The 27,383-nt window shown below is 44.8% G+C and overlaps 1 protein-coding gene across 8 annotated transcripts in view; it reads right to left on the bottom strand.

Annotated features, from left to right (window-relative positions):
- Positions 1 to 1,344: 1,344 nt before the first annotated feature.
- MGA (MAX dimerization protein MGA) overlaps positions 1,345 to 27,383 on the bottom strand; it is an 80,029-nt gene continuing 53,990 nt past the window's right edge. For 4 of the 8 annotated variants that reach the window (XM_044271797.1, XM_044271796.1, XM_044271802.1 and 1 more), the window contains 12 exons: positions 26,640 to 26,933; positions 23,658 to 24,781; positions 22,899 to 22,993; positions 21,202 to 21,238; positions 20,972 to 21,072; positions 20,740 to 20,788; positions 20,061 to 20,243; positions 19,861 to 19,972; positions 14,472 to 14,723; positions 14,191 to 14,349; positions 13,919 to 14,053; positions 1,345 to 4,916 (listed from right to left, as the gene is read on the bottom strand). In XM_044271797.1, the coding sequence (XP_044127732.1) occupies positions 3,853 to 4,916; positions 13,919 to 14,053; positions 14,191 to 14,349; positions 14,472 to 14,723; positions 19,861 to 19,972; positions 20,061 to 20,243; positions 20,740 to 20,788; positions 20,972 to 21,072; positions 21,202 to 21,238; positions 22,899 to 22,993; positions 23,658 to 24,781; positions 26,640 to 26,933 (3,605 nt within the window). In that variant the 3' untranslated portion in view covers positions 1,345 to 3,852. The remainder of the gene's footprint in view (positions 4,917 to 13,918; positions 14,054 to 14,190; positions 14,350 to 14,471; positions 14,724 to 19,860; positions 19,973 to 20,060; positions 20,244 to 20,739; positions 20,789 to 20,971; positions 21,073 to 21,201; positions 21,239 to 22,898; positions 22,994 to 23,657; positions 24,782 to 26,639; positions 26,934 to 27,383) is intronic. The other 4 variants (XM_044271804.1, XM_044271800.1, XM_044271801.1 and 1 more) reach the window with 4 other exon arrangements.

Here is a 27,383-nt window from a genome sequence, read left to right as displayed (position 1 = left end):
ACTTGCGCTTGATCGGATCCGTTCTGAACGGATCCGATCATATTAATGCAGACGGAGGCTCCGTTCAGTACGGATCCGTCTGCATTAATAACTTTTAAAAATTTCGCAAGTGCGCAAGTAGCCTGCGCGGATCCGTTCAGACTTTCAATGTAAAGTCAATGGGGGACGGATCCGCTTGAAGATTGAGCCATATGGTGACATCTTCAAGCGGATCCGTTCCCATTGACTTACATTGTAAGTCTGAACGGATCCGCACGCCTCCGCACGGCCAGGCGGACACCCGAACGCTGCAAGCAGCGTTCAGCTGTCCGCCTGTCCGTGCGGAGGCGAGCGGAGCGGAGGCTGAACGCCGCCAGACTGATGCAGTCTGAGCGGATCCGCATCCATTCAGACTGCATCAGGGCTGGACGGAGGCGTTCGGGTCCGCTCGTGAGCTCCTTCAAACGGAGCTCACGAGCGGACCGACGAACGCTAGTGTGAAAGTAGCCTAAGATGCCCTGTCCGGGTTTTTGACACTTTAGATGCTGTGATCTCACTTGATCATGGTATCTAAAAGGCTTTATTTGCCGCGATCAACATTATTGCGGGTCGCGGTAATTAGCGGCAGGTCTCTGCTGTTTGCAACAGAAGAGATCTGCCGGCCATGACTCCTGCTGCACGTGCGAGCGGGGGCCATGTTTGCCTATTGCTCCAGCGCTGTACATGTACGGTGCTGGTAGCGAAAGGGTTGAAGGCTATGTACACATTTGGGGACAATTTCTTTTTATTACTGCATTGGACGCACTGTGAGCTAAAAATTATTTTTTCAATTGGCCTTTATTAAAAATTTTGATCCCCTGTCTCTGTGCAGCTTTGAGTTTCTCTAGTAGCAGGCTCTGAATTTTCACTCTGCTCCTTATCTATGACCTCCTAGACCCTCATTATAGCTCAATACTTACCTCACTAATACAAATGTGGCTTAAATTACCCTTTAGTAATTGAGAGATAAGGTTTATTAGATGACCGGCACAACGTGAAAGTGAAGGTATGATTCCCACTGCTAAACAGTTAAGCATTTGTGACAGAACAGCTGAATATTTTTAATAAGGATTAAGGACCAATTGAAAAAAATTATTTTTATCCCAAAATGTGCAAATGCAATCATAAAGAAATTGCTCCCTAAAGAGTACATAGCCTTTAACCAAGTGCACTAGTATAAAGGGGAAAATATAGTTTTTAGTTTTTTTTTTAACGTAGGGGGTACATTTTGAAAATATATCATTACAACATAGCAATATGGTTTGGGACACAAAAGGTTAACACATTTCCACAATAGCTTGAAATCACACAACTAGAGCCAGTATATACCAGTGAACCTTTTATTTAGCACCAATCAGAACTGTGTATGCAGACCTCATAGAACAAATGCATGGAGGATTCCTAATTATACATTTAATTTTTTCCTACATTAACATATTCTGTCTTCCTCTGCAAACCTGAAGACTGCTTTCTATGAGGCTAGTCAGTCTGGGCTAGATGTACTCTCAGAATACACACTGTTTCCATCTAGCACCAGGCTAACAGGATGAACACGTACGTACAAGTCACAATTATTGCTTTAGAGACGGACGGTTCCTGCTATTCCATCTATTCTTCATATTGAACAGGTCACATAAGCTGCAGAAACCTGTAACCGATTGTTCAATACGATTCTCCTGCACGGAAGAAATCATCCGAGAAGAATTCCACTGCGGACGCAATAGCAAGAACCCCAGATCTCTTACAGATGCACTTGAGGACCCCTTACAACAGGGGTGAAAGAACGACAAAAATATTCAAAATGCCCAGGGAAATGTGAGCGGATAATAAATCATAGATTTAATATTTACACTTACAATAGGAAATACAAAATCTAATTCATTCGACCAGATAATGCATCACTTTCTACAAGAAAGTTATAGAACTAAATTTCTGTGTAGAAAAGAATTTCAAAAATATAAACACTTTTTTTTCACAATTGCTTGGACTTCATGAATATACAAAAAAAAAAAAAAGCAATACACTGAACGTATTTTGCAGTAAAACTCCATTTAGAAACACTTTTCAAATAAATCATAAAGGAAAGGTCTACCATTCCAATTACTTGTCCTGATTGGTTCCATGCAACCCCCGTGTAGTCAGAGCCTGCAGTCATAGTTCCGTCCATCTGTCCTGTACTTGTTGCTAACCTGCCTAATGTTAGTAAGACGTAGGGGACATATAGAAGACATTATGAGGGCAAGATCAGACTACGCAGGTTTTTTGTTGTCTGTAACCATGGAGACACATAGGTTTGTATAGGAGCTTTCATGCCAAACACAAAGGAGATTTTTTTTAGTTAAAAGGCGTTTTGCAGGATTTAAAGGGGTTGTCCCATCTCATTGCTAGGATATGTCCCGAATGTCTAAAAGGTGCGGGTCCGTACCTATACTTAGTACAGGCCTGCAAAGTCCCGGAGGGGGTATCGTGCCGGCGCTGCCACCCTCCTTCATTTATTTCTATGGGAGCGTTGAAAATAGCTAAGTGCCACACTCGTCTATTTTCAGAATTCCCATTGAAATGAGTGGCCACCGCTCCATATACTTCTATAGGGCTAACGGAAAAAGCCGAGCTGGCTCGGCTATTTTCGGTGCTCCCATATGAATGAAGGGTGGCTGCGCATGCACTGTAGGTTCCGTTCTAAGTACAGTTGCAGGTCCCAGAGGTGAGACCCGCACCTATGAGACATTGGGGTCATATCCTATGGGACCACCCCTTTAAATACGGATGATCTTTCCTCAGAATTGGTCATCAATATCTGATCAGTAAGGGTCTGACTTCCAGCGCTCACCCGCTGATCAGCTGTTTGAGAAGGCCATAGCACTTAGATTCCTGTGATGCCTAGGCCACTGACATCCATCTTACATTTTGCGTGTTTGCAACTTAAAGTACCACCAAAGTACAAAGTGGCTGCAGCACTAATCCAAGCGCTGCGGCTCCTTCAAACAGCTAACTGGTGCTGGAGTTGGACCCCTATTGATCAGATATTGATGAACTTTGATGAGGATGGGTGATCCATTTTTAATTCTCAGAAAACCCATTTAAGCTTTTTTTTGCCAAGCTGCTTCAGTTTTTCATTGTAGAGACACTGAATGTCTTTAATAACAGTACCCAGACAGTATATTTCGGCATGCTCCTTTACTGTAGGGTTGTTTTAGGACCAACTGGTGACAGATTCGGTGGTAATTCCGATTTTTTTTATTTCACATCCATGCAGGTTATTATGGGAGCACCTAAAGAAAATGTCTGTGATTATAACATTTTAAGCAATGGCTTAATGTATTCATAGATGGAGCTTCATTGGAAAGAAATATAGGAAACTAAATGAACACTGTCCAACTTATGACTGTGGGCAAAACGCGGAGAGAACGCTGAGTGCTTGAAATTGCAGCTATAGAGGCACCTGTGGTCAAACCAGAGAAAACTGTAACTGGGCGTCAGCATCGTTTCGTATTGTTTCGTTGCTGGAGACACAAGAAAAACTGTTCGCTGAAGTTTTAGCCGAGCTGGAAGAAGTGTTTTTAGAGCTGACTTGAAGAAGCAGCATTTATACAAAGGCAGGATCAGAAAATGTACGAGTTGTGCAGGCCATAATCCATGTGTATCGCAGTATACGTGTAATAATTATAGTGCGTTGCACTTACAGTGAGACCAAGCTGCGGAGGCAGTTTGTTTAGCTGTACATAATATGCACATGGTGTACAGTTCAAGTAGCTGGAGAAAGTTTGCACCTTCAGAGTAAGATGGGTACACACCTAGAAGTAGCAACTAACTTAGTAATTAAATACAAAAAAGTTAATCTGTACTTTCAGGTGAACTTAGTTTCATTGCCACTGACGCCAAGGATGGCATTGGTTTGCTTGCCAGAACTCTCTGATCACTGGGTAGGGTACAAGACTTTAAACCAAGTGGTGCCAGCTTGGGCATTGGTCTCCAAAACACATCTGAACATGAGCCCATTGACTGATCAGTCCTTTGATAAGTGGGCACGGTAGCAGGAGGTTGGCGGAGTCCTATTGATGTTCCCGCCGCTTCAGTCAGATGGGGTTCCTTTCTTGCACCCCCTGCAAAAACACCTAGACTTGCCCCTTCGTTAAGTTTGCTATTATCCAGGATCTCTCCCTCTTCTAACTGCATGAACAGAGGACTGAAGGAAATGTTATCTTTCGTTTCAGGCCCATCCTTAAATCTACCAAAAGAAAAAGGAGCTGAATCTGCAAATTTGCTCACATCGCTGTGGGACACTGTATCTGGCCCTGGAAAGTCAGAGACTGATTCCAAAGCGTCCGCATCACTGTTTATCTGCTGGTTGAGAAATGCAATTTCATCGAGGAGTGATGTGAGGGTTTCATCAGCCTCTTCTGGATCACCCATGGTGTCTGGTAATTCGGTCGGATCTAAACCTGCTTCGTCAATGGCAGACGTTAATTTCTTGAGCTCTAGATCAAGTTTTGAACCTCTGGTATCATCAACCGTTTCAGTTGGGGGAGTAATACTCACACTGACATCTTTAGTTTTTAAGGAGGCTTCGGTATTACCGCTGTAATTTTCCTGGGGTAGGTTTTCATGAAGACTAGAGTATGGACTGCAGCTTTTCCTTGCTGGATCTGCAACCTCCTCTTTCTTTTTGTCCACAGGAACAGAAGTGGATGGTACACATGACTTAGCAGTCACATAACATGCATCCTGGGCTGGTGCATTACCTCTTGCATAAGCCTCAGTTGTTAGAGAGCATGCATCAGACTTCCATTCCTTCTCGGTGCCAGAGATGCCGATTTCCATGCCCATGTCAGACTTGGCCTCTAGTGCTAAAGACATAACATTTACAATCTTTGGCATCATGGTCAGATCATCTTCATCTGCAACAAAAGACACGGTTACATCACAGATAATGATTATGGTAATAATTAGTATATTACGCCATTTACTATTAATGTGTATGTTTTTTTTTTCTTGCTCTGTCTTGTATAATCACTTCCTCTTGCATTGAAGTATTAGCTTTCCATTCGGGAGCTGCCTATTACAAGCAGATGGAGCATACAAAAACAATATATTTGAGGTTGCAGCAGAAAAATTGGATTTTTTGTACTCACCGTAAAATCCTTTTCTCCTAGTAGGCATTGGGGGACACAGCACCATGGGTATATGTCCAACTACCACTAGGAGGCGACACTAGACATAAAAAAGTGTTGGCCCCTCCCCGTTGGGCTATACCCTCTCCACAGACACTAGGCAGATCAGTTTGTACCAAAAGCAGTAGGAGAGAGAAAAAAGGCAAGGAACCAACAACTCCCGTACCGGGAAAGATCAAGAGAACAGCCCGGAGAAGCGGAAGTAAAAGTAAAAAACATAGGGTGGGATCTGTGTCCCCCAATGCCTACTACGAGAAAAGGATTTTACGGTGAGTACAAAAAAACAAGATTTTTGTGAAACTCACCTGTAAAATCTCTTTCTCGCGTGGTTCATTGGGGGACACAGGACCGTGGGTATAGCTTGCTGCTGCCACTAGGAGGCGACACTAGGCTGAAAAGTGATAACTCCTCCCCTGCAGGCTATACCCCCTCCAGCCTGGAGAGAGCATATCAGTTTGTGCCCAAGCAATAGGAGTAGGAGAAAATAACCATACGGTAAACAACCAACAACTGACCAACGCCAGTCGGATCAAACCAGAACTGGGGCCATAGTGGCTCCACAACCGCCAACAATCACGGCAAACAGAAATCACTGGGTGGGAGCTGTGTCCCCCAATGAACCACGCGAGAAAGAGATTTTACAGGTGAGTTTCACAAAAATCTTGTTTTCTCGCTGGTATCATTGGGGGACACAGGACCGTGGGACGTCCTAAAGCAGTCCACGGGGAGGGAAAAAATCACATGCCCCTGGAGAAAAAACGTCCTTGAGGATGCGTAACTCACTGCCGCCTGCAAGAATTTGCTGCCTGGAACAGTATCCGCCGGTGCCTAGGAAGGCACCCGGTAAGACTTGACGAACGTGTGCCCGGAAGACCAAGATACTGCCTTCCACACTGGAAGCTACTGCACGAGGAGATGGACCCGACTGGGCCAAGACTCAGCTGGGCGTTGCCTACCCGAGGGCGGAATGCCCGAGCAACTGTTGAACGGATCTATCCGGAAAACATCCTTTGGAGGCCGTCAGCCTTGACAAGGACCCCAGGATAAGAATTGGTAGAAGTCCTTAGGGCTGTAGGCGCCAGACAAGGACAAGCAAGCCCAGAGGCCAAATCACATGGCTGATGGAGAGCTCGGTCCGTGTACTACGAGGGAGAAAGAAGAGAAACCCATGTCTGTGAGGCATGGAAAGGCGACCACCTTCTGCGAAAAAAGAGGACCTTGGACGGAACACTGCCCTATGTTCATACTCAAAGAAAAAAAGTACGTACAAGAAGGCGTAACAATTCAGAGAAAAAAATAAAAAACAATGCCACCAAACAGCTGGCTCCTGGCCGCAGCTGTGGAAGCAGAACTAAAAAGCCAAGTCCTTAGGATTCACCTCTGGTCCAGAGAACAGCCCCTAGGGAGCGGAATATTGGTAGACCAACGCCCTCATAGCCAGAGAGGCTGGTGGTGAGATCTCTAGTAAGAGAAGCTGCCTGAGAATCACTAGGAAACAAACGCCTGAGCCAGGCGTGCCCCACTGCCGGCCAAAGTATCAATACCACATGGGAAAAGTAAGTAAAATAAAAGCCAATGTGAGCACCGCCAGTGATGGGAAGCCCCGTCACTGACCATATTTCAACAAAACAGTAACGCTGCCTGGAAGGGCAGATGAGTGGAACAAAGATGAGAGAAATACTCTTGCCGGGTGAAGTTCGACCACAACGTCCAACGCCTTCACCATACCCGAGGAACCCTGGGCCCGAAAAAAATAAATAAATTAAATAGGGATGGGCTCCCAGAGTCGTACAACCCATGGCTACTGGTCAGCTAGACAGGAGGATAAGGAGATCAGTTATCCACCACGAGGGGAGACCGGAAAGGAAACGTGTGATCCGTACCAGGAACGAAACTCCTACTAACGGGGGACGTCGTAACAGACACCCGCTCTACCCGTCTTGGGAAGACTCTCAGTCCACCCCCGGAATGAGCAGTGAAAGAACAACCACCATTGGCTTGAGGTGATATCACTGACATCTGAAGAGAGGTAGCACCACTGGCGACACAGTATGACTACTAGATCCAGGTCCCGCTTAGAACGGCAATCTAGAGCAGACGAGTGCCGTAGGGACTGATCTACCCAGTAGAACGCACTCAAAAGGTAGGTGCCGATCAGCCATTGTAATTACACCATCGCCACACCCGAGCCTACGACAGAAGGACAATAGCCAACAATAATGAAGAAAGACCGGCACTCACTATAGCCTTCAACAAAAGATGATGTCTTTTTTGGTCACATACAATACTCTGACGCGTTACGGCTCACATCAAGAGCCTTTCTCAAACATATGAATATGGATTGGATGTGGCAGAAGGACAACAGTTGTCAGAGCCACGTACCCTTATTGGTAGAAAACCAGAAAGAGGCCAGAACTAAAGCCCATTCCCATGTGAGACGGGGGCTCCACAGCGTCTAGTGGAGATGCAACACACCGCCAGAAGGGGAGGCCCTACCAGGGAAGCCCCAAGAGTAATGCACACGCCATACTCCAGCCGAGGAGTAGACCACACCGTAGAGGTCACTGATTCTCGTGGTAGAGGAATCCGCTGCCTGACGAAAGAACTGTGCAGAAGGAGCCTTCGCATGTAGTGGAGACTCAAACACCCCTCGTGCGGTAGGGGCTACCGTATGCTCCGCCAGCGTGGACATGAGGGGACGGCCTGAGGACATCCAGGAGAAGTTCTGGTATCAAGCTGGCCCAGTCAGTAGAGCTAACCCTAACCCCTCCACCTGACAAGGGCGCTGAACAGGAGCAACTGCTGAATTAGTACCAGGGTAGAACCCCTACCTGAGGGGGGCTGTCTCGCTACAGCGATTAGGAGCATCTGGCCCTAGTGTGAAGACTACCCTGCGAAGGAGAAGCCGTTGTAGTAGCCACTGCAGATTGCCAGCATAACGCCCTCATCTAGATAAGGATGAGTGGTGGACGCAGCATCCGGAGTCGGTGGAATACTCTGCTTGCTGGATCTTGATCACAGTACTCTGTGCAGTGTGACTGACCTGAACGGTGGAGGCTCATGGGGATGGGGAGTCTCTAGGACACATAAGGGTGGGTGACTCCCCTGAGAGCACAAAGGCCACATTCTTGTGGCTCCAATAAGTGCATGAAGAAAAGAGGGATACAAAATGGGGGTATCCATAGTCTCCAGTGGCAGTATCCATATGCCACTAGATGGAGAATATCAGGCACCAGCGGTACCGACTGTTGCCACGGACCACCTGTGAAGGGAACCAAGGCATCTAGAGTCGTGGCGTAGCTGAAATACAGCATGCAAAGATGCATAGCGATTCCCCCGTTACTGGATCGTTTGTAGAGGGAACTGCCATAGGAAGTATGTGATGGCAAATGGGAGATGGAATAGCAACCAACGGAAGCGCAAACCCCCGGTAGGGAAGGGGGTAGCGATAGTCAGAACCGCAATCTACGGAAGTGTAAGTACCCACTCAATGGAGGGGGAAAAACCGACGGCAAACACTGCACCCAGTGGCAGTGCAAACGCTTTACCTACGATCGGGAGTAACATATCCAGTAAGTACTGTACCCCGAGGTAGTGCAATACATCACCCATCGAAGGGGGTAACGCACCTAGCAGGAACTTGCATATTAACGAGTTCTGTACTCTGTGGGAGGTGTCATCATCCCCCCCAGAAGGGTGTAATGCGTACGTAAACACTGCGACAGCAGTGAGAATGCCATCATGCCACCTAACAAAAGGTTAATGTATGCTGACAATACTGAGCCCAGTGGAACTTCAATTCCGCCACTCACAGAAAGAGGGACACCTTGCCGGCATTGAGGCCAATGCTAGTGAGGTCAGTCCACCTCAGGAAGGAGGTAAAACCCAAATTAAGCACTGTATCTAGTAGAAGTGTAAATAGTGCCTAAGGAAGGGGTTAATGCATACACCAGAACCGGTTAACACGGACGTAATCTAGGGACCGAAGAACTGTCCTGCCTCGGCCTGCTCGTGCGCAGTTCCACCTCTCAGCCTCTAGCCATGGCTGTTGCAGGTTGCGGCGGTGTTGAAATAAGAACCAAACTACCCGGAGGTGGAATGGAACTAAAGGTCTGCTTACCGATTGCACAGACGGTGCTGTAGTAACCAAACGACCCAGGAGGGTGGATTGGGAACTTCCAGAGGTCCCCCGCTGAGTTGCGCAGGGTAGAAACTCAAACAGACGCCCCCGGAGGGTGGATGGGAAGTTTCAGTTGTCCACAACTGCATTTGCGCAGTCGGATATTTGCGCAGTAGTAGCACCATTAACCAACCGGTCTCAGAGGGCGGATCGGGATCCTCCAGATGTACCCCACTGGATTTATGCAGTTGGAGCATCATCAACCAAACGGCCCGGAGGGCGGATTGGGGACCCTTCGGATGTACCCACTGGATTTACGTAGTTGGAGCATTATCAACCAAACGGCCCCAGAGAGCGGATTGGGATCCTCCAGATGTACCCCACTGGATATGCGCAGTTGGAGCATAATCAACCAAACGGCCTCAGAGGGCGGATTGGGATCCTCCAGATGTACCCCACTGGATCTATGCAGTTGGAGCATTATCAACCAAACGGCCCGGAGGGCGGAATGGGAATCTCTCAGATGTACTCCACTGGATATGCGCAGTTGGAGCATAATCAACCAAACGGCCTCAGAGGGCGGATTGGGATCCTCCAGATGTACCCCACTGGATCTATGCAGTTGGAGCATTATCAACCAAACGGCCCGGAGGGCGGAATGGGAATCTCTCAGATGTACTCCACTGGATATGCGCAGTTGGAGCATAATCAACCAAACGGCCTCAGGTGGCGGATTGGGATCCCTCATACGCACTCCATTGGAACTTGTGGGCTGAGGAGAGCAGGATCTGCATGCGCATAATTTAAAAAAAAAAATATTTTATTTTTTTTATATTTTTTTTTTTACTAATTTTTTATGAGGACCTAGCCCGATATGGAGAAGGGCTGTATACTGCAATATAAAGGCACATTGTGCCTGCAGACAGAATCTATAGAAAGCAGGGGCCTGAAATGAGGGAGGAAGTTCCGGCCTAGAAGGCCGCAAAGCCGGGGACTAAATTATCACGCCGGCCGACCGGGACTCACCGCTAGTCAGTACATAGCGAACCTGGATCGATGTCCGGAATGCGGTCACCTGAGTCCGCTGACCGCGTAAGCCCATCGGAGGAGTAAATATGCGTGGCCGAAGAAAAAAGAAAGAAATAAAACGGTAGGCCCAAATAAAGCCGGGGCCTAAATTTTGCGGCGTCCGGCCGAGTAGGGGATCCGTTCTGCCTGCTCTCCTGGGACGGCTTAGTGGACTCCTGAAAAGGGAGCCGCCGAGAAGGTGCGTCGCTTGGCCGACCGGGAAGCCCACCCGGTCGGTCGGAGAGCGGGGTCACCGGAATAGGGCGCAGAAGGCGCCTGTTTGTAGTCGGGAAGGGGTGAAAATAAGATGCCGCGGCCGTGGAAAGGGATTAACCCTTTCTACTGAGGTGAGCTGGGCGATGGGTGGAGGATTCCTCACCCCCTCAAGAAGGGGCCATGTGAGGGGGACAGGGAGGGACAGTAAAACTCACCAGACTTCATCTGTGTTCTTCACCCATAGTCTTGTACCAGCAGGGCCACCCCACGACCGCTGGCACCAGGCATCAGGGGTCCATGTAGAGAAGGGCTGGGGAGGAGGTGGCCCTCTTGCTGGCGGGAAGCAGGGGAGCTAGGCTGCCCTGGTCCACTTTGTCTTCTTGGGGGAGGCAGGGCGGTGGAAAGGCAACACCGGCCAGCCTCCCAGGGAGACAGAGACGCATGCGAATCTGTGCCCCTTAACCTAAAAATAAAATAAAATAAAATAAAATAAAATAAAAACAAAAATCGTAAAAGAGCCACCCTGCTAAGCAGGGAGGTCTGCCTCCTACGACACTAAGCTAAAAACTGATATGCTCTCTCCAGGCTGGAGGGGGTATAGCCTGCAGGGGAGGAGTTATCACTTTTCAGCCTAGTGTCGCCTCCTAGTGGCAACAGCAAGCTATACCCACGGTCCTGTGTCCCCCAATGATACCAGCGAGAAATCCAATTTTCTCGTGCATGGCATTGGGGGACACAGCACCATGGGACGTCCCAAAGCAGTCCACGAGGGTGGGAAAAGAACAGCCATGCCACCTGTTGGGCATACAGGTGCGGAAGAACCATGTGACCCAACAGGAGAAAGCACGGAATAGGCAGAAAGCCACATAACCGGGAAAAAAAAAACAAGGAAGCCACAGTGATGACTGCCAGCACCCTAGGACAAATGCCTGGGAGAACGACCCAAATGCAAGGAGAAGGCAAAGGGGAAAACCCATCGCGTATTGGAGCCACATAACATCCTAATAGTCTCAGGTGAAGCACAAAGGCCAACCCGACGGGCCAGGGGCATGGAATCACTGAAGGCCAAGCGAGTGAGGGAAGCCATAGCAAGGCTCACATGTGAAGGGAGCAGGTCTCCCCTCACCGCAAAGCAGGTGAAGTTAAGCGCCCTATTGAAAGGAAAAAATCCCAAAAGGCGCTAAGGGAAACCGCCAACCCTTTGAAAGGAAGGGGGTTGTAAGTAAAAACTAGAAAAAGAGAAAAGATAAGACCTGCATCCCCAAACTAGGGGACGAGGAACGGGTCTCTGAAAACAAAACATCGCTGAGAAGCGCAAGACCGGAGAAACTCAGGCTAAATGAAGTATCAGGGAAAAAAAGGGGACCAGATGCAGGCCCAGGAAATCTCAGCAGGGGCCCACTGGAGTGAGGGGAGCCATAGCAAGGCTCACATATGAAGGGAGCAGGACTCCCCCCACCGCGAAGCAGGTGATGAAGAGAAGCGTCCTATTGAAAGGTGAAAACCCCAAAGGCGCTAAGGGAAACCGCCAAGTAAAGGCCAGGAAAAAAGAAAAAAGATAAGATAAGATAAGCACTGCATCCCAAAACAGGAGACTAGGAACGAGCCTCTGAACACAAAATATCGCTGAAAAGCGCAAGACCGGAGAAACTCTGGCCAAATGAAGTATTAGGGAGATGCAGGCCCAGGAAACTCAGCCGGGACACACTGGACTGAGAGACATGGGAGGAGAAGGAGAGCGCTCCCAACAGACTAAGGAGGAAGGTTCTACAAACAGGAGAAAGTCCCTCCCGAAGGAGACCATAAGGTGGAAATGCGGACCGTAGCACTAAACCACTCAACACCGGGTACTTGACGTGGGAGGATGGGAAGATAGCCTTGTGGACCTCTTGGGATTTGTGTCTATTGGAACCCGCAAGGGGAACAATCAACCCAGAATATCCAAGAAAAACGTAAAGGAACCATCGGGAAGGAATTAGCCATGGACAACTAGCCATTCAAAGAATAGTGGCTAGCAAACTGCATACATTGTCCTGGGGAGGGCAAGTACAGTGGCTTGGGTTGTACCACTAAAACAACAGACACCCATATGCATAAGGAATGGCGAAGTCGCCATAAAAGAAACGGGAGTGACTACGCGAAATGTAGAAACCAGCTGCGGCCGACATAGGGAAGACTCCCAGGGGGAGAGAGTACCAGATGGGAGCAGACAATAGCAAGGTCCCAGGGGACTGCCCTCTGTTAGACAGTACAACTAAGCAGAGAATATAAGGGTACACCCGGACCCAGAAGGAACTACAGAACCCTGTCCGATGCCAGAGCAATCAGCAGAAAATTCACCTACCAGGCAGGTGTGTGGTGCAATTTGTAGGCAGCGCTCCAGCGACCCCGCCAGGGATTAGGCGAGTCAGGCAAGGTTCCTATGGCTTGACATAGAGGGAGCCCATTCAGGGGACTAAATTAGTGGAGCGCGGCCGGACGAACAGGGGCAAGTTGGACGAGAGAACAGAAGAAGCGACCCCCAGAGAGTGAAAAACGGAAGGCCAGGGGGCTTCTGGGGCCAGGATACAGCTGAGAGATAAAAGTGTCTGTTGGGGCCTGAACCCACAACCTGCTGTATCAGAGGCAAGGCACTTTCAGAGGCAAGGCATTTTCCCACACAGCAATGGAGCTGTATTAGGTATGCGGGAAGGGAGGAGAGGAGGGAACACGCCCAGGCCCGGGAAGGAGGGTGAAAGACCCTAATCTAACAAACTCACCCTCAGACGTCTTCAGGCGCAGCAGTAACCACCCCCTCGGCGGACTCAACACGTGGGACTGCCGGAATTCCACTGCGGAAGCAGATTTGGGGACTGGGTGGTACCCGAGTACGCGCCCGCAGGGGGGCAACTAAAGTGGAACACGATAGAGCCATCCCCTGCCGCAGGCCGGAACCTGCAGAAAAGAGAAGAAAAAACAAAAGAAGAAAAAATAAAATAAAAAAGTAGCAGGATGACCTGCACAAAAAAGCAGGTCAGGTCTACTTCCTATGGACACTAGAACAAGACTGATCTGCCTTGTGTCTGTGGAGAGGGTATAGCCCAACGGGGAGGAGCCAGCACTTTTTTTTTATGTCTAGTGTCGCCTCCTAGTGGTAGTTGGACATATACCCATGGTGCTGTGTCCCCCAATGCCATGCACGAGAAAGACAAATTATACCACTTAGCAAATAGCCTGGATTTTGCTTATGGATCAGTATGACAGAGCATCTCACTGCAAGACCATACTGTCAAACAGTACATCTATACAGCTTCAAGGAAACATTTAAATGACATTATTAACACACCTGACACAGGGCCAAAAGAGCTTGCTGTAGAAACATCACCGGGCACAGTAGGCAAGGCGATGGGTACAGGATTATTAGGAATAATATCTTTTAATTTAATTGCACTTGGAAGCTGAATTACCACAGAAGCCATTCCTAGAATAAGCATTGAACAAGAGTGTTGGCCTCCAAAGCGAACACTAATAAGTAAAACTATAAGGCAGTAATCCCCTCACCTTGGGGGGGGGGGGGGGGAAATAAAAAATAAATAAAAAAATAGTGAAATATTTTACCTGATTGAATTTGTACAGGACTCAGATCTGCTTGTATGAGTGTTGAAGGAATACCAGCAACCTGTCCTGCTACTCCATGTTCCTGTTTCCCCACTTGTCCTGTAGGTGCCATTAGTACATTTGAAGTAGTTAAAGGGACCCCGGGCTGCAGCTGGTTTCCTGCAAAACAATACAAAAAAAATAAATCACATTTTTGCATGGCATGGCTATACAGTGAAAAACTCGTGACAGGAACAGGACCTTGACACGCATAATGAAGCAGCCGTCCAAGTCTCACTTACCCTCTTTTGGATGAAACAAAGCTTTTCGTGTCAGTATGATAGGCTTCTTAGTTTTGCCACTTAGTGTTTCATTAGTTTCCTCCTGAAGCTTCAAAGGAAAAAAAGGCTCTTGCTTTGGGGGAGGCAATATCATAGGTGCTATATCAAGAGCAACGTCCTCTTCCAGATTTTTCTTTTGCTGTTCTGTCTCCACAGCTTTCTGCTTTGCGTATAAATTTTCCAATTTCTTTAGCACAACCTCTCTAGATTTCCCTGTGGATTAATGAAATATGATCATAATGTTAGTATACCAATTAATGTCTGTATACTAGAGCTGGGCGATCAAATTAGTTCAAATAATTTGCCCTTCTAGTGCCCAACGATATAGTTTTTTTTTTTTTCAAATAATCACTTTTTTTTTTATTCACAGCGCTTTATCAGAGCAGTCTGTGTAGTCCGTTCAGCTCTGCGGGCTACAGAGACTAAAAACACTCTGCACAGGCTGCATAGATATAGCGCTCTAGATCACAATGGAAACCAAGCACTTACTGTAGCCGGGCTCCCACTGTAAGGCCACATAGGAGATAACTGTAATGCTGGGGACTTATCTCCCTAGATGCCGCAGTCAATAGAGACAGTGGCATCTAGGCTGTTACACAAATGTTCCCCGTCTCGACGTCCCGCAAACACAATCGCAGGGTGCTAATGCATTGCCATGGCAGCCAGAAGCCTAGCAAAGGCCCCTAGGCCTGCCATAACTGTATGTCTATCACATTGTGCCACAGACACAGCCTAATAGACTACCTGTCACTGGTAAAGTGATAAGCTATAATTAATTAATATACAGTGCCTTGCAAAAGTATTCACCTCCTTGACTTTTTTCGGATTTTGTTACAAATTACAGCCTTAAGTTCAATGTTTTTTTCATCTGAATTTTATGTGATGGATCAGAACACAATAGTCTAAGTTGGTGCAGTGAAATTAGAACTGCTGGAGGAGGGGCTTAACAGTTTTCACTTAGTGTCACGCCTCCTAGGGAGTTGAGCTACACCCCATGGTTTCCTGTGTCCCCCAAGGAATTGGGCGATAAATATAAATAAAACTATTGTTTAGAAACAGAAAATTGTCATGTGCGTATGTATTCACCCCTTTGTTAGGAAGCCCATAAAAAGATTTGGTGCAATCAATTACCTTCAGAAGTCACATAATTAGTATAATGATGTCCATCTGTGTGCAATCTAAGTGTCACATGATCTGTCATTACATATACACACGTTTTTTAAAAGGCCCTAGAGGCTCCAATACCTAAGCAATCATTAACCAAACACTGCCATGAAGACCAAGGAACTCTCCAAACAAGTAAGGGACAATGTTGTTGAGAAGTACAAGTCAGGGTTAGGTTATAAAAAAAAAATATCCATATCTTTGATGATCCCCAGGAGCACCATCAAATCTATCATAACCAAATGGAAACAGCAAACCTGCCAAGAGATGGCCGCTCACCAAAACTCACGGACCGGGCAAGGAGGGCATTAATCAGAGAGGCAGCACAGAGACCTAAGGTAACCCTGGAGGAGCTGCAGAGTTCCACAGCAGAGACTGGAGAATCTGTACATAGGACGACAATAAGCCGTACGCTCCATAGAGTTGGGCTTTATGGCAGAGTGGCCAGAAGAAAGCCATTACTTTCAGCTAAAAACAAAAACAACGTGTGAGTTTGCGAAAAGGCATGTGGGAGACTCCCAAAATGTATGGAGGAAGGTGCCCTGGTATGAGGAGATTAAAATTGAACTTTTCGGCCAAAGAAAACGCTATGTCTGGCGCAAACCCAACACATCACATCACCCAAAGAACACCGTCAGCAGCCAGGACTGGGAAACTGGTCAGAGTTGAGGGAAAGATGGATGGTGCTAAATACAGGGATATTCTTGAGAAAAACCTGTACCACTCTGCGTGGTTTGAGGCTAGGACGGAGGTTCATCTTCCAGCAGGACAAGGACCCCAAACACACTGCTAAAGCAACACTTGAGTGGTTTATCTCCTTAAGGACACAGCCTTATTTCACCTTAAGGACCAGGCCATTTTTTTGCAAATCTGACCAGTGTCCCTTTAAGTGGTGATAACTTTAAAACGCTTTGACTTATCCGGGCCATTCTGAGATTGTTTTTTCGTCACATATTGTACTTCATGACACGGGTAAAATGGAGTCCAAAAAAATTCATTTTTTTAAATAAAAAAATACCATATTTGCCAACAATTTTGAAAAATTAGCAAATTTCTAAGTTTAAATTTCTCTACTTCTATACATAGTAATACCTACAAAAATAGTTATTACTTTCATTCCCAAAATGATCCTAAAATGAAGTAGACATATGGGGAATGTAAATTTTATTTTTGGGGGACGTTACAAGCAGGGCTCCTACTAGATTTAAATTGGAATAAAAAATTTAAAAAAGGAAGTTTAAAATGTCCCAATTCACAAAAAGTTATAATTAATTACCGTATTTTTCGCCCTATAAGACGCATCTAGGTTTTTAAACCATTTGAAAAACTGCGGTCATTCAGCTAAGGCTATAAAAACTTGTAAACTCAGGATTGTTAGTTTAAAGGGAACCTGTCTCCAGGATTTTGTGTATAGAGCTGAGGACATGGGTTGCTAGATGGCCGCTAGCACATCTGCAATACCCAGTCCCCATAGCTCTGTGTGCTTTTATTGTGTCAAAAAAACGATTTAATACATATGCAAATTAACATGAGATGAGTCCTGGCCCTGACTCATCTCACATACAGGACTCATCTCAGGTTAATTTGCATATGTATTAAATCGTTTTTTTGACACAATAAAAGCACACAGAGCTATGGGGAATGGATATTGCGGATGTGCTAGCGGCCATCTAGCAACCCATGTCCTCAGCTCTATACCCAAAATCCAGGTGACAGGTTCCCTTTAGACTTTAAACTTTAAACATGACTATGGGATTCTACTAGGGAAATCATGTTTTAAAATCAATGCCCCTTCCCCTGCCCCTTTCTGGATCCTCCCACTGCCCTATCTTCAGCAGAAGATCAGCACACAAAGGAGAAGGCAGCAGCTTCCTAGCCAGTAGTTCTGTGGTAAAGACATGTATGTTACCTTTCTTTCCTTCAAGGAATGTATAAAATACATTCGCATATTAAATACAGAGGAGTTGGAGTCGGAGCATTTATCTACCGACTCAACAGCCCTGGTTACAAGGTTTAGTAAATCTTGAAATTTCTCAGAAATTTTCAAAAACCAACTTTTTAAGGACCAGTTCAGGTCTGAAGTCACTTTGTGAGGCTTACATAATAGAAACCACCCAAAAATGACCCCATTCTAGAAACTTACACCCCTCAAGGTATTCAAAACTGATTTTACAAACGTCGTTAACCCTTTAGGTGTTCCACAAGAGTTATTGGCAAATAGAGATGAAATTTAAAAATTTAAATTTTTGGGCAAATTTTCCATTTTTATCAATTTTTTCCAGTTACAAAGCAAGGGTTAACAGCCAAACAAAACTCAATATTTATGGCCCTGATTCTGTAGTTTACAGAAACACCCCATATGTGGTTGTAAACTGCTGTACGGGCACACAGCAGGGCACAGAAGGAAAGGAATGCCATACGGTTTTTGGAAGGCAGATTTTGCTGGACTGGTTTTTTGACACCATGTCCCATTTAAAGCCCCCCTGCTGCACCCCTAGAGTAGAAACTCCAAAAAAGTGACCCCATTTTAGAAATGACGAGTTTTGTTGGTACTAGTTTAGGGTACATATTTTTGGTTGCTCTATATTACACTTTTTGTGAGGTAAGGTAACAAGAAATAGCTGTTTGGCACAGTTTTTATTTTTTGTTATTTACAACATTCATCGGACAGGTTAGATCATGTGGTATTTTTTAGCCCAGGTTGTCACGGACGTGGCGATACCTAATATGTATACTGGGAATTGAGCCAAGGTGCCTGCTCAATGATTTGAGCAGGCACCTTGTTCCGATCACCGCCCGCTGGTGATCGGAAATACACATGACGTACCGGTACGTCATATGTCCTGAATAGGTTAAGGGGAAACATGTAAATGTGTTGGAATGGCCGAGTCACAGCCCAGATCTCAATCCAATAGAAAATATGTTGTCAGACTTAAAGATTGCTGTTCACAAGCTCAACCCATCCAACTTGAAGGAGCTGGAGCAGTTTTGCATGGAGGAATGAGCAAAAATCCCAGTGGTAAGATGTGGCGACTGCTCATAGAGACTTATCCAAAGCGACTTAGAGCTGTGATTGCCGCAAAAGGTGTCTCTACAAAGTATTGACTTTAGGGGGGTGAATAGTTATGCACATTGACTTTTTCTGTTAATTTTTCCTATTTGTTGTTTGCTTCACAATAAAAAAAATCTTTAAAGTTGTGGGCATGTTCTGTAAATTAAATTATGCAAATCCTCAAACAATCCATGTTAATTCCAGGTTGTGAGGCACCAAAATATGAAAAAAGTCAAGGGGGGTCAATACTTTTGCAAGGCACTGTATGATGCTTAAAAAAAGCACTGAAAGGCCATTACACACAAGAGTAAAGTTGGCCGTACTGGATGACTCTCTTATGTGTATAGGGGCCTTTCCAACTATTCCCGGACAGATAATGGTATAGGAAAGAATCAGGGATGTTAAATTTCAATGTTCATACCACCTTCCGGTGTCTAACAGCAGTTTAGATTCCTTTCTCTTACCCCAACACATGCATGCTGGACCTAGCTAAGCGCATATGTGCAAGTAGGCTAAAGAGCATTCTGCCAACAGCTATTAAAGATGTATGGGCACCTTAAAGGGGTATTCCCATCTTCAACAATGGGGGCATATCGCTAGGATATCTCTCCATTTTCTGATAGGTGTCGGCCCCAACACCGCATGCGTTGCCACCTCTTCCATTCATTGTGTGGTAGCGCATGGGCTCACTCTCTCAGATGTATCTGTATATGGGTGCACTACTACGGCACACCCACTGCTGTATATAAAAATACCAAGTAGAAAGTTAAACCTCTCCCATTCATGTAAATGAGTAGATGCTCCGCTATTTTTGGCGGCCCCAAAGAAATGAATCGAGGGCAGCCGCGCATGCGTAGTGCACCCTCCGGGACTTTGCCAGCTCCATTCAGGGACCCACACCTATCAGACAATGGGGGCATATCCTAGCGATATGCCCCCATTGTCTGAGTTGACACAACCCCTTCAAGAAAATGTCCCCGCTGCCAAGAGTCATTTTTCAGATAGATGTGACAAGCTGAAATCAATAGTAATATTAAACTATTTGTGTAATAACGAAAAACAGTGGTGCAAAGTGTAACCAAAATTATTGGTTTCACATGAATATACACTTTTCCATGAGATTATTTCACTAACCTGAAAGATTTGACACCTTCTTGATCAACTGAGCTTGTGTCTGCGATAGCAAAGTCTTTTTTTTTATAAGAGTATCAGCCGTATCGGTCAAGTCCTTAATCTCTTCTATGGCCTGAAGTCAAAAGAAAAGAAAGGTAAGTTACACTGATACAATGTAAACTGGCTCCTGCCATTTCTGGGGGAAAAAAAACAGACCTGACCTGTTTAAGGATAAAACCTTTAGAAACTTTAGGAAGGTTGTGAAGACCAAGAGCATTTCTCAGTTCTTCAAACAGATCCCTCAATTCACTTCGCCTCTTCCGCTCATTGGCTGTATGGTTCTTACGGTGAAATATGTTGGTGCCCTCATCTAATGCTTCTGAAAAGATGTCCTCTCCAGTCATCTTCAATAAATCGACAAAAGAAATGTCATTATTATTACTCCTAGTTTGGTGTCGGCTGTTAACCAGTTATATTTTCTCTATATAGCGGTTTTGACTCTTGCCATAAAAAAAAATTGTCCATGCCAAATGCCATCTTCATTCCATCAATGGAAGCCCGGACTACACTACAGGTCACGGCAGAGATCCCGATTGCTCGTTTTAACCTATGACATTGTCCCCCAATCTAACAAACAAGGAACAAATTGTAAAAAAAAAAAAAATGGCCACCTGAAATCCCTAATGTATGACCGTGTTAGTGCTGGATGACATCATCCAAGACATAAACATGCCATCTCGGCTGAGCCAAGCAGGAATGTTAACAATGAGGCGTGGGGGATATTGGACCGCTAAATGAGCAGTTGTCTGACAGAGTATAGTCAACTTATCTAGCTAGGTTGCCATAATCTGAAGCATAGCTGATCTCTTTTATATTATAGAAACACAATCTTCACTATACCTTGGAGCCCTTCTTTTGCTCTTTGGATGATTTTCCTTCAGTGTCACACCTATAAAATAAGATTAGTAAAACTAAACTGTTAAAATGAACCACGCTTTTGTCTTATTGGTAATTTTTTTTTTTTAAACTAAAACAGAATTTCTGCATTTTATATACAATATGTAGATAAAGCTACGTATCTCCAATTACACAGCAAATTCCAAACTTCTGTTAGAAAAAAAATGATTCTTACATGTCCTTATTTAAATGAGCAGATTCCTTTCGATAAGTTACATTTATCTTCTCAGAAAGCGCTTCCAATGTCTCAATGTCCACATACTCATCAACTTCACTCTAGATAGGAAAACCAAAATAAACATTCATTTTACATAACATGTAACATGCAATTTAAGATCCCTTTTGTAAAAGGCTGTGGAATATTTTGTCAAACAGAATGACAGACACCAGATGCTTCAGCATTACCTTGGAGTCATTTTCACAAACTTTTCCTGGAGTACATCTACAAAATAAGATAAAAAAAATGTTAGAATTAACTCTTGTTTTATTGTAGGTATTTTCAGCTAAAGCAGACATTCTGCATTATAAAAGACCTTTAACTGACTAGGCCGACTATTGGGGCAATTATTAGTAACCATCCTTCCTTCCTTCCTTGGAATGCTTATTTGCAATAACTGCATGTAAACATGCCACCAAATCAACTGATGAACGAGTAAATGCTCGTTCATCGGGTGATCTCATCTTTCCCGAGGCACATTAAAGGGGTTATCCAGGTAAAGATAATGATGACCTATCCTCAGGATAGGTCATCATTATCACATTCTTGGGGTTGCCAGGATTTAGACCAGCTGTTTCAGGGAGCTGCTGTGGGCTCTTGGCAGCTTTCCAAGGACAGCGCCGTACATCGTATAGCGGCTGTGCTTGCTATTGAAGCTCAGCCCCATTGACTTGAAAGGGGCTGAGCGGCAACTAGGCCATGTGACCAATATACAGTGACATCACATGGCCTAGGAAGAGGACATGGCACTCACGGAGCACCCGCCCTTTTCTAACAGCTGATCGTGGGGGGTCCACCACTGTTCTGATATTGAGGACCTATCCTGCGGATAGGTCATCTATATTAGATCCTGGACAATCCCTATAAATCACTGTTTGCTGTCAGCAGATCGTTCCATGTGTTGTGGAAATTTTATTATGCGGACATTTTATTTTAGGATGTGTGTGTGTTTTTATAGATTGTCATCTGTCCCCCTGTGTCGCATTTAGCCAAAGAGTGCTCTAGCAGAGGGTACTTTGGCTGAATCGGGACCAGTGTTAAAACCGTCAGTATGAAAACCTTCTCATGGGCTTGGAGACATATCTTCTTTTAAGACATGCATATCTGCCTTGTCGGTATACTCGTACCGTATACTGACAATAGCCGTAGCAATGTCTCGCAGATAATCTCAAACCTATAAGAACCAGTAGAATGATCTTTATTAGATACTGATCACTTTTGAGCAGTATTGAATGAGGTCCATGCTGACAGTGATGGGGGGTGGGCGGCCACCTGGCTGGTCAGACAATGGACATAACTCATCCTTCCTTATACAGGGATGGGGTGTGTGCATTGTCTGTCCAGCCACATTGATTGCCCCTCCCTGTCCTTTGATATGTCATCACTTCCTGTATCCTTGTCTTGGGCCAGCCCCTTTTACACCTTTTGTGAGTAAATAAAAGGAACAGGTTAAGCAGGGAGGGGAGGAGTTGCTCAGAATTTCAAGCAAGATGGTAACAACTGGGTCTGTCTCTGACTGCAGCTGAGGGAAGAGGGATTTACCTTTTTCCTTACACAAACTTTGATGCAAGCTGATTACAACTATTAATATTTCTACAACACATGTAAAAAGAATGCTACTGCCAGCAAGCAATGATTCTCTATGGGGTCGAGAAATCTCAGTAGCATTCACCGTTTTTCAATTCAGAGGGGATGACTGCTGCATGTAACTACCCTCTGCCTAATGATAGGTAATTATCAACATTTATCAATTAAAAATAAAGATTTATTCCAGATAATTGCCTGTTTAGTCGGCCAATATAAAAGTGCATCAACAATGCAGCATTTTATATGTGTATACAACATACAGCAAATTTCAATTAAAAAATAAAAAGAGATTACTTACTTTAAAACCACAGCAGCATATGCTTTCGCACCTGCTATCATGTCAGAAAGCTCCTCCACAGTTTCGATGTCCACAGAGTCAGAGTCAATGTCACTCTAGATATGAAAAGAAGAATAAATCAAAACTCATTTTACATATCATATAATAAGCTAATCATTATCCTTTTTGTACATAGCCATGAAACACGTTGGGGGTATAAAAATTAATAAACGCAAAATTAAACTAATAAAGTCAACTCCGAAATATTGTAATTCCAATAAAATATCAGCTTCTTCAACATCACAGCTATTCTGTGGAAAATAACAATCTGAACAGGATTCATGACATGCTGCAAGTGTGGTACATTTAATTAGCAGAACAGAGACAATTAATGGGGTTATCCAGGAATTTGATTCTGATGGCCTCTCCTCCGGATAGCTCATCAGTATCAGATTGGTGGGGGTCCGACTCCCAGCACCCCCAACGATCAGCTGTTTGAAGAGGATGCTGCATTCACCGGAGCTCCAGTCAGCGATGCGGTCTCTTCACAGCTTACCAAGCACAGCACTGTACATTGTATAGCGGCTGTGACTGGTACTACAGCTCAGCCCCATTCACTTGAATGGGACTGAGCTGCACCTAGGCAGAGGTCTCATCGAACAGCTGATCAGCGGGGGTCCCGGGAGTCAAATATCAAATTCCCGGATAACCCCAATAACATGTTGTTAAAAACATTCGGTGGAACACCACATATTATATACAGCAAACAAAAGGACTCACTTCTTCCTCAGATTGTAGATTGCTCTGAATTTCCTGGTCGTCAGAAATAGTTTCTTTGCTGTCGATCCACTTGGAGACTTTCTTTGCTTGTGGATCCACTTGGAGACTTTCACAGTTATTCTGATCAGATGACGACACAGAGTCTTGTGATTTTGCCGACTTTTGTTCCATCGATAATTCTGCTTTCTCCCCAGTTTTACATAGTGTATTTTGCTCTACACCTGCAGCTACGTGCTCTGCTGAGGCTAAGGTCACAGGACTGCTGTCCCCAATTTTCTCTTGACTATTGGTATTATCTGCTATGCACTGTTGACTTTCACCGTTATCTGCTGGACCTTGGTTTCTCCTCATCAAAACATCTTGGGAATCCTTCTTTCTAGGTTCTTGCAGATCTACATTGGAAGCAAACAGTTCATTAATGGAATCAATACTGAGCTGTCCATTGTCTTGCTGTCCATTCTGACATTGCTCCTCCTTAGCTATGGTATCGACCTCTTCAGTCACAGATTTGTTTTGTTGGTTTGTAGACTTTTGCACTTCAGGTCCATTCCCATCATTAACAATTTCAGATGTAGGCTGCCCTTCACATTCTTTGACTACTTCCTTGTCACTTTTTTCCCCACTTAAGCCATATTTTAGAGGACTTAATGAATCTGAAAGCTTCTTATCTTCTTCATTTGGAGTACTTGTAGTGCCTGGCTTATTGCCCATTAGTGTTAGGTTAGGTTTTGTAGAAGCATTTGCGGGGCTATTATTTTGCAATGGAGGTGGTGGGATATTTGGCAAAGAAAGACCTGCTGAAAGGAGGGGCATCACTTTAGATGTAATTACAGCATGTTCGCTAGCGGTGTAAGTTACAACTTTTGGAAAAGGAAGAGATGCCTCACAGTTCCTTTTGGGTGGGGAGGCTTTCACGACAAGAGAACCGAGCTGAGAAAGCATGGGTGGATTTTGTGGAAAGATTGCTGTCCCCGATTTATTTGGACTGGTCTTGGAAGGAGAAAGAACCGGTAAGTTAGACGAAGGAGAAGCAGGAGGAACAGTGGTTCCTGGAATGGACACAGAAGTTGAGGCTGAGGCTTCTGATTTTGTTAGAAGAGGAAAGCGGGCGCCCATAACAGGACCTAGTGCATAAAGTGGAAAACAAATGTTGTACCATTTTATGAATGCAAGGTTCAACCTTAAAGGCTATGTACAACTTTGGAGGAATTTTTTAATTAATTCTGGTCTAAAAATAATTTTTTCAATTGGTCTTTATTAAACCGTATTCAGCCGTTCTGTCCCAAAGGGTTAGGAGGTCAGCGATTAGAGATAACGAGCCGGAACAAAGTAAAAATTCAGAGCCTGCTACAAGAGAATCTCAAGGCTGTACAGAGAAAAGGGTTCAATATTTTTTATAAAGACCAGTTGGAAAAATGATTTGTAGCTCAAAATGAGTACAATGTAATATTTTTTTTAAAAATTGCCCCCAAAGGTGTACATAGCCTTTCTGAAACTGCTGCAGTAGCAAACATAGCCACATTCATACTGACACTGCTGAGTTGAAAACAGCCAAGTACAGAACTACTGTTTAAGTCAGCCCCAAAGACAATAAATGGAGCTGCAGGGAGTATGTGTCAACACCGCTCCATTCAAACCTTTTCTCAATGTAGTCAAGCAGTGAGGAGGACCGGGGCTTAGCACCCCATTCAAGTGAGCTCCTATTGATCAGATATTTACCACCTCTACTGTGGATAAGTGATAAATGTCCATTGTGGGAAAACCCCTTTGCAAACATTCAGCACATTTTCATAAAATCATGAAACCGCTTTGATATTTTACTCAATTGCCAGCGTCTTGTCTTCTACATGGGTAACATCATGTTGATTTACAACCACTTATGAAATCCCTTTTAGTGCCCATATGGGTTGTTTAAAAGGTGTCCCAGAGACCATGCAGAATGTAATGAAAATAGAAAGAAATATATATGGTTGATATTGCATTTTTAGATAAAAGGGATTCTGTCACCTCGTTTTCGGTTAGAGATGCACGGCTAGATCGCCGCTAGCATGTCTGCAATATACTGGTCCTATAGGACTGTGTCCTTTTATTTTGTTTAATAAATGATTTTAGAGATATGTAAATGAGCCTTGTAAGGTGCCCAAGGGGCTGTACTAACTGTCTTGGTGCCCAGCCACGCCCCCCTGTGAAGGAGCCCAGCACCGCCCATGTCCTCCGAATCTCCTCTTTTCGTCACAGTTAGATTGCCGTAATCTCGAGATGCGTGAGCTCGCGCATGCGCAGTTCCTTCCCTAAGGCTGATGCCAGCACAGGGAAAAAACACTACATCGGCACTGCGCATGCGCAAACTCTCGCATCGCAAGATTACCGCAATCTAACTGTGATGAAAGGAGATTCGGAGGATGCAGGCGGTGCACAGTCACCGGACCTGAACCCAATCGAGATGGTTTGGGGTGAGCTGGACCGCAGAGTGAAGGCAAAAGGGCCAACAAGTGCTAAGCATCTCTGGGAATGCCTTCAAGACTGTTGGAAGACCATTTCAGGTGACTTCCTCTTGAAGCTCATCAAGAGAATGCCAAGAGTGTGCAAAGCAGTAATCAAAGCAAAAGGTGGCTACTTTGAAGAACCTAGAATATGACATTTTCAGTTGTTTCACACTTTTTTGTTATGTATATAATTCCACGTGTTAATTCATAGTTTTGATGCATTCAGTGTGAATCTACAATTTTCATAGTCATGAAAATAAAGAAAACTCTTTGAATGAGAAGGTGTGTCCAAACTTTTGGTCTTTACTGTATCTAAAATAATTTTTTAAACAAAATAAAAAAGGACACAGCCCTATAGGACTGGTATATTGCGGACATGCTAGCGGTGATCTAGCCGTGCATGTTCGCAGCTCTATAACCAAAAACGAGGTGACAGAATCCCTTTAAATATTCAACCAAATCTATTAGTAACCATTAGAAATATGGCACTCAGTACCTGGATTACGGATGATGACTTGCTGCCTACTTGGCTGAACATTGGAAGACTGAACTTGCAATGGCACGAGCTGAACGATTTGGCCGTTGGGGTGCCTAAATAAAGTGACACCACAAGTCGTCTTTATGGGCTGTAACACCATCTTCTGTCCAGGAGATGACTGCACACGCTGTACTGGTCGAGAAGGACTGGAGGAGCTGTTTACAGGAATTAGAAGAAGTCGAGGACCTAAGCGTTTTCCAGGCCCTGAGGTTACTTTAGAAGGATTCAATGCTGGCACAGGGGAATTGGAGACTGTAGTATTATGGGGAAAAAATAAAAATAGCTATAAACATGTAACTGAGACATGGATCAAATGTTGAATATTCTGATATTGTGTCTAGCCCATGGTACCACAGATTTGTCCTTAAAGATGACCTGTGATGTGTGAAGAGCTCAATTTTAAGAAATGTTATAATTATTAACTATTCAAAAAACATCCAAGAATATATTAAAGGGGTTGTCTCAAGATTGCAACTTGTTGCCTATATAGTTGATAAGTGTCTGATCATAGGGGGTCGTGCTGCTATGACTCTCAACCATTACAAGAATGGGGTCCCGTGCCTTCCATTTGAAAGAAGTGCTAGTCAATCATGTGTCCTCTTGTTTCATTTAAACTCTATGTGACTGCCAAGTACCGCGCCTGGCTATCTCCAGTAGCTCCACAACAACTGAATGGAGCAACAGCGCATATGCCTGACCACT

The sequence above is a fragment of the Bufo gargarizans genome, chromosome 11, assembly GCF_014858855.1.
Source record: "Bufo gargarizans isolate SCDJY-AF-19 chromosome 11, ASM1485885v1, whole genome shotgun sequence".
NCBI lineage: Eukaryota > Metazoa > Chordata > Amphibia > Anura > Bufonidae > Bufo > Bufo gargarizans.
This window is presented reverse-complemented; position numbering and strand designations above follow the sequence as displayed.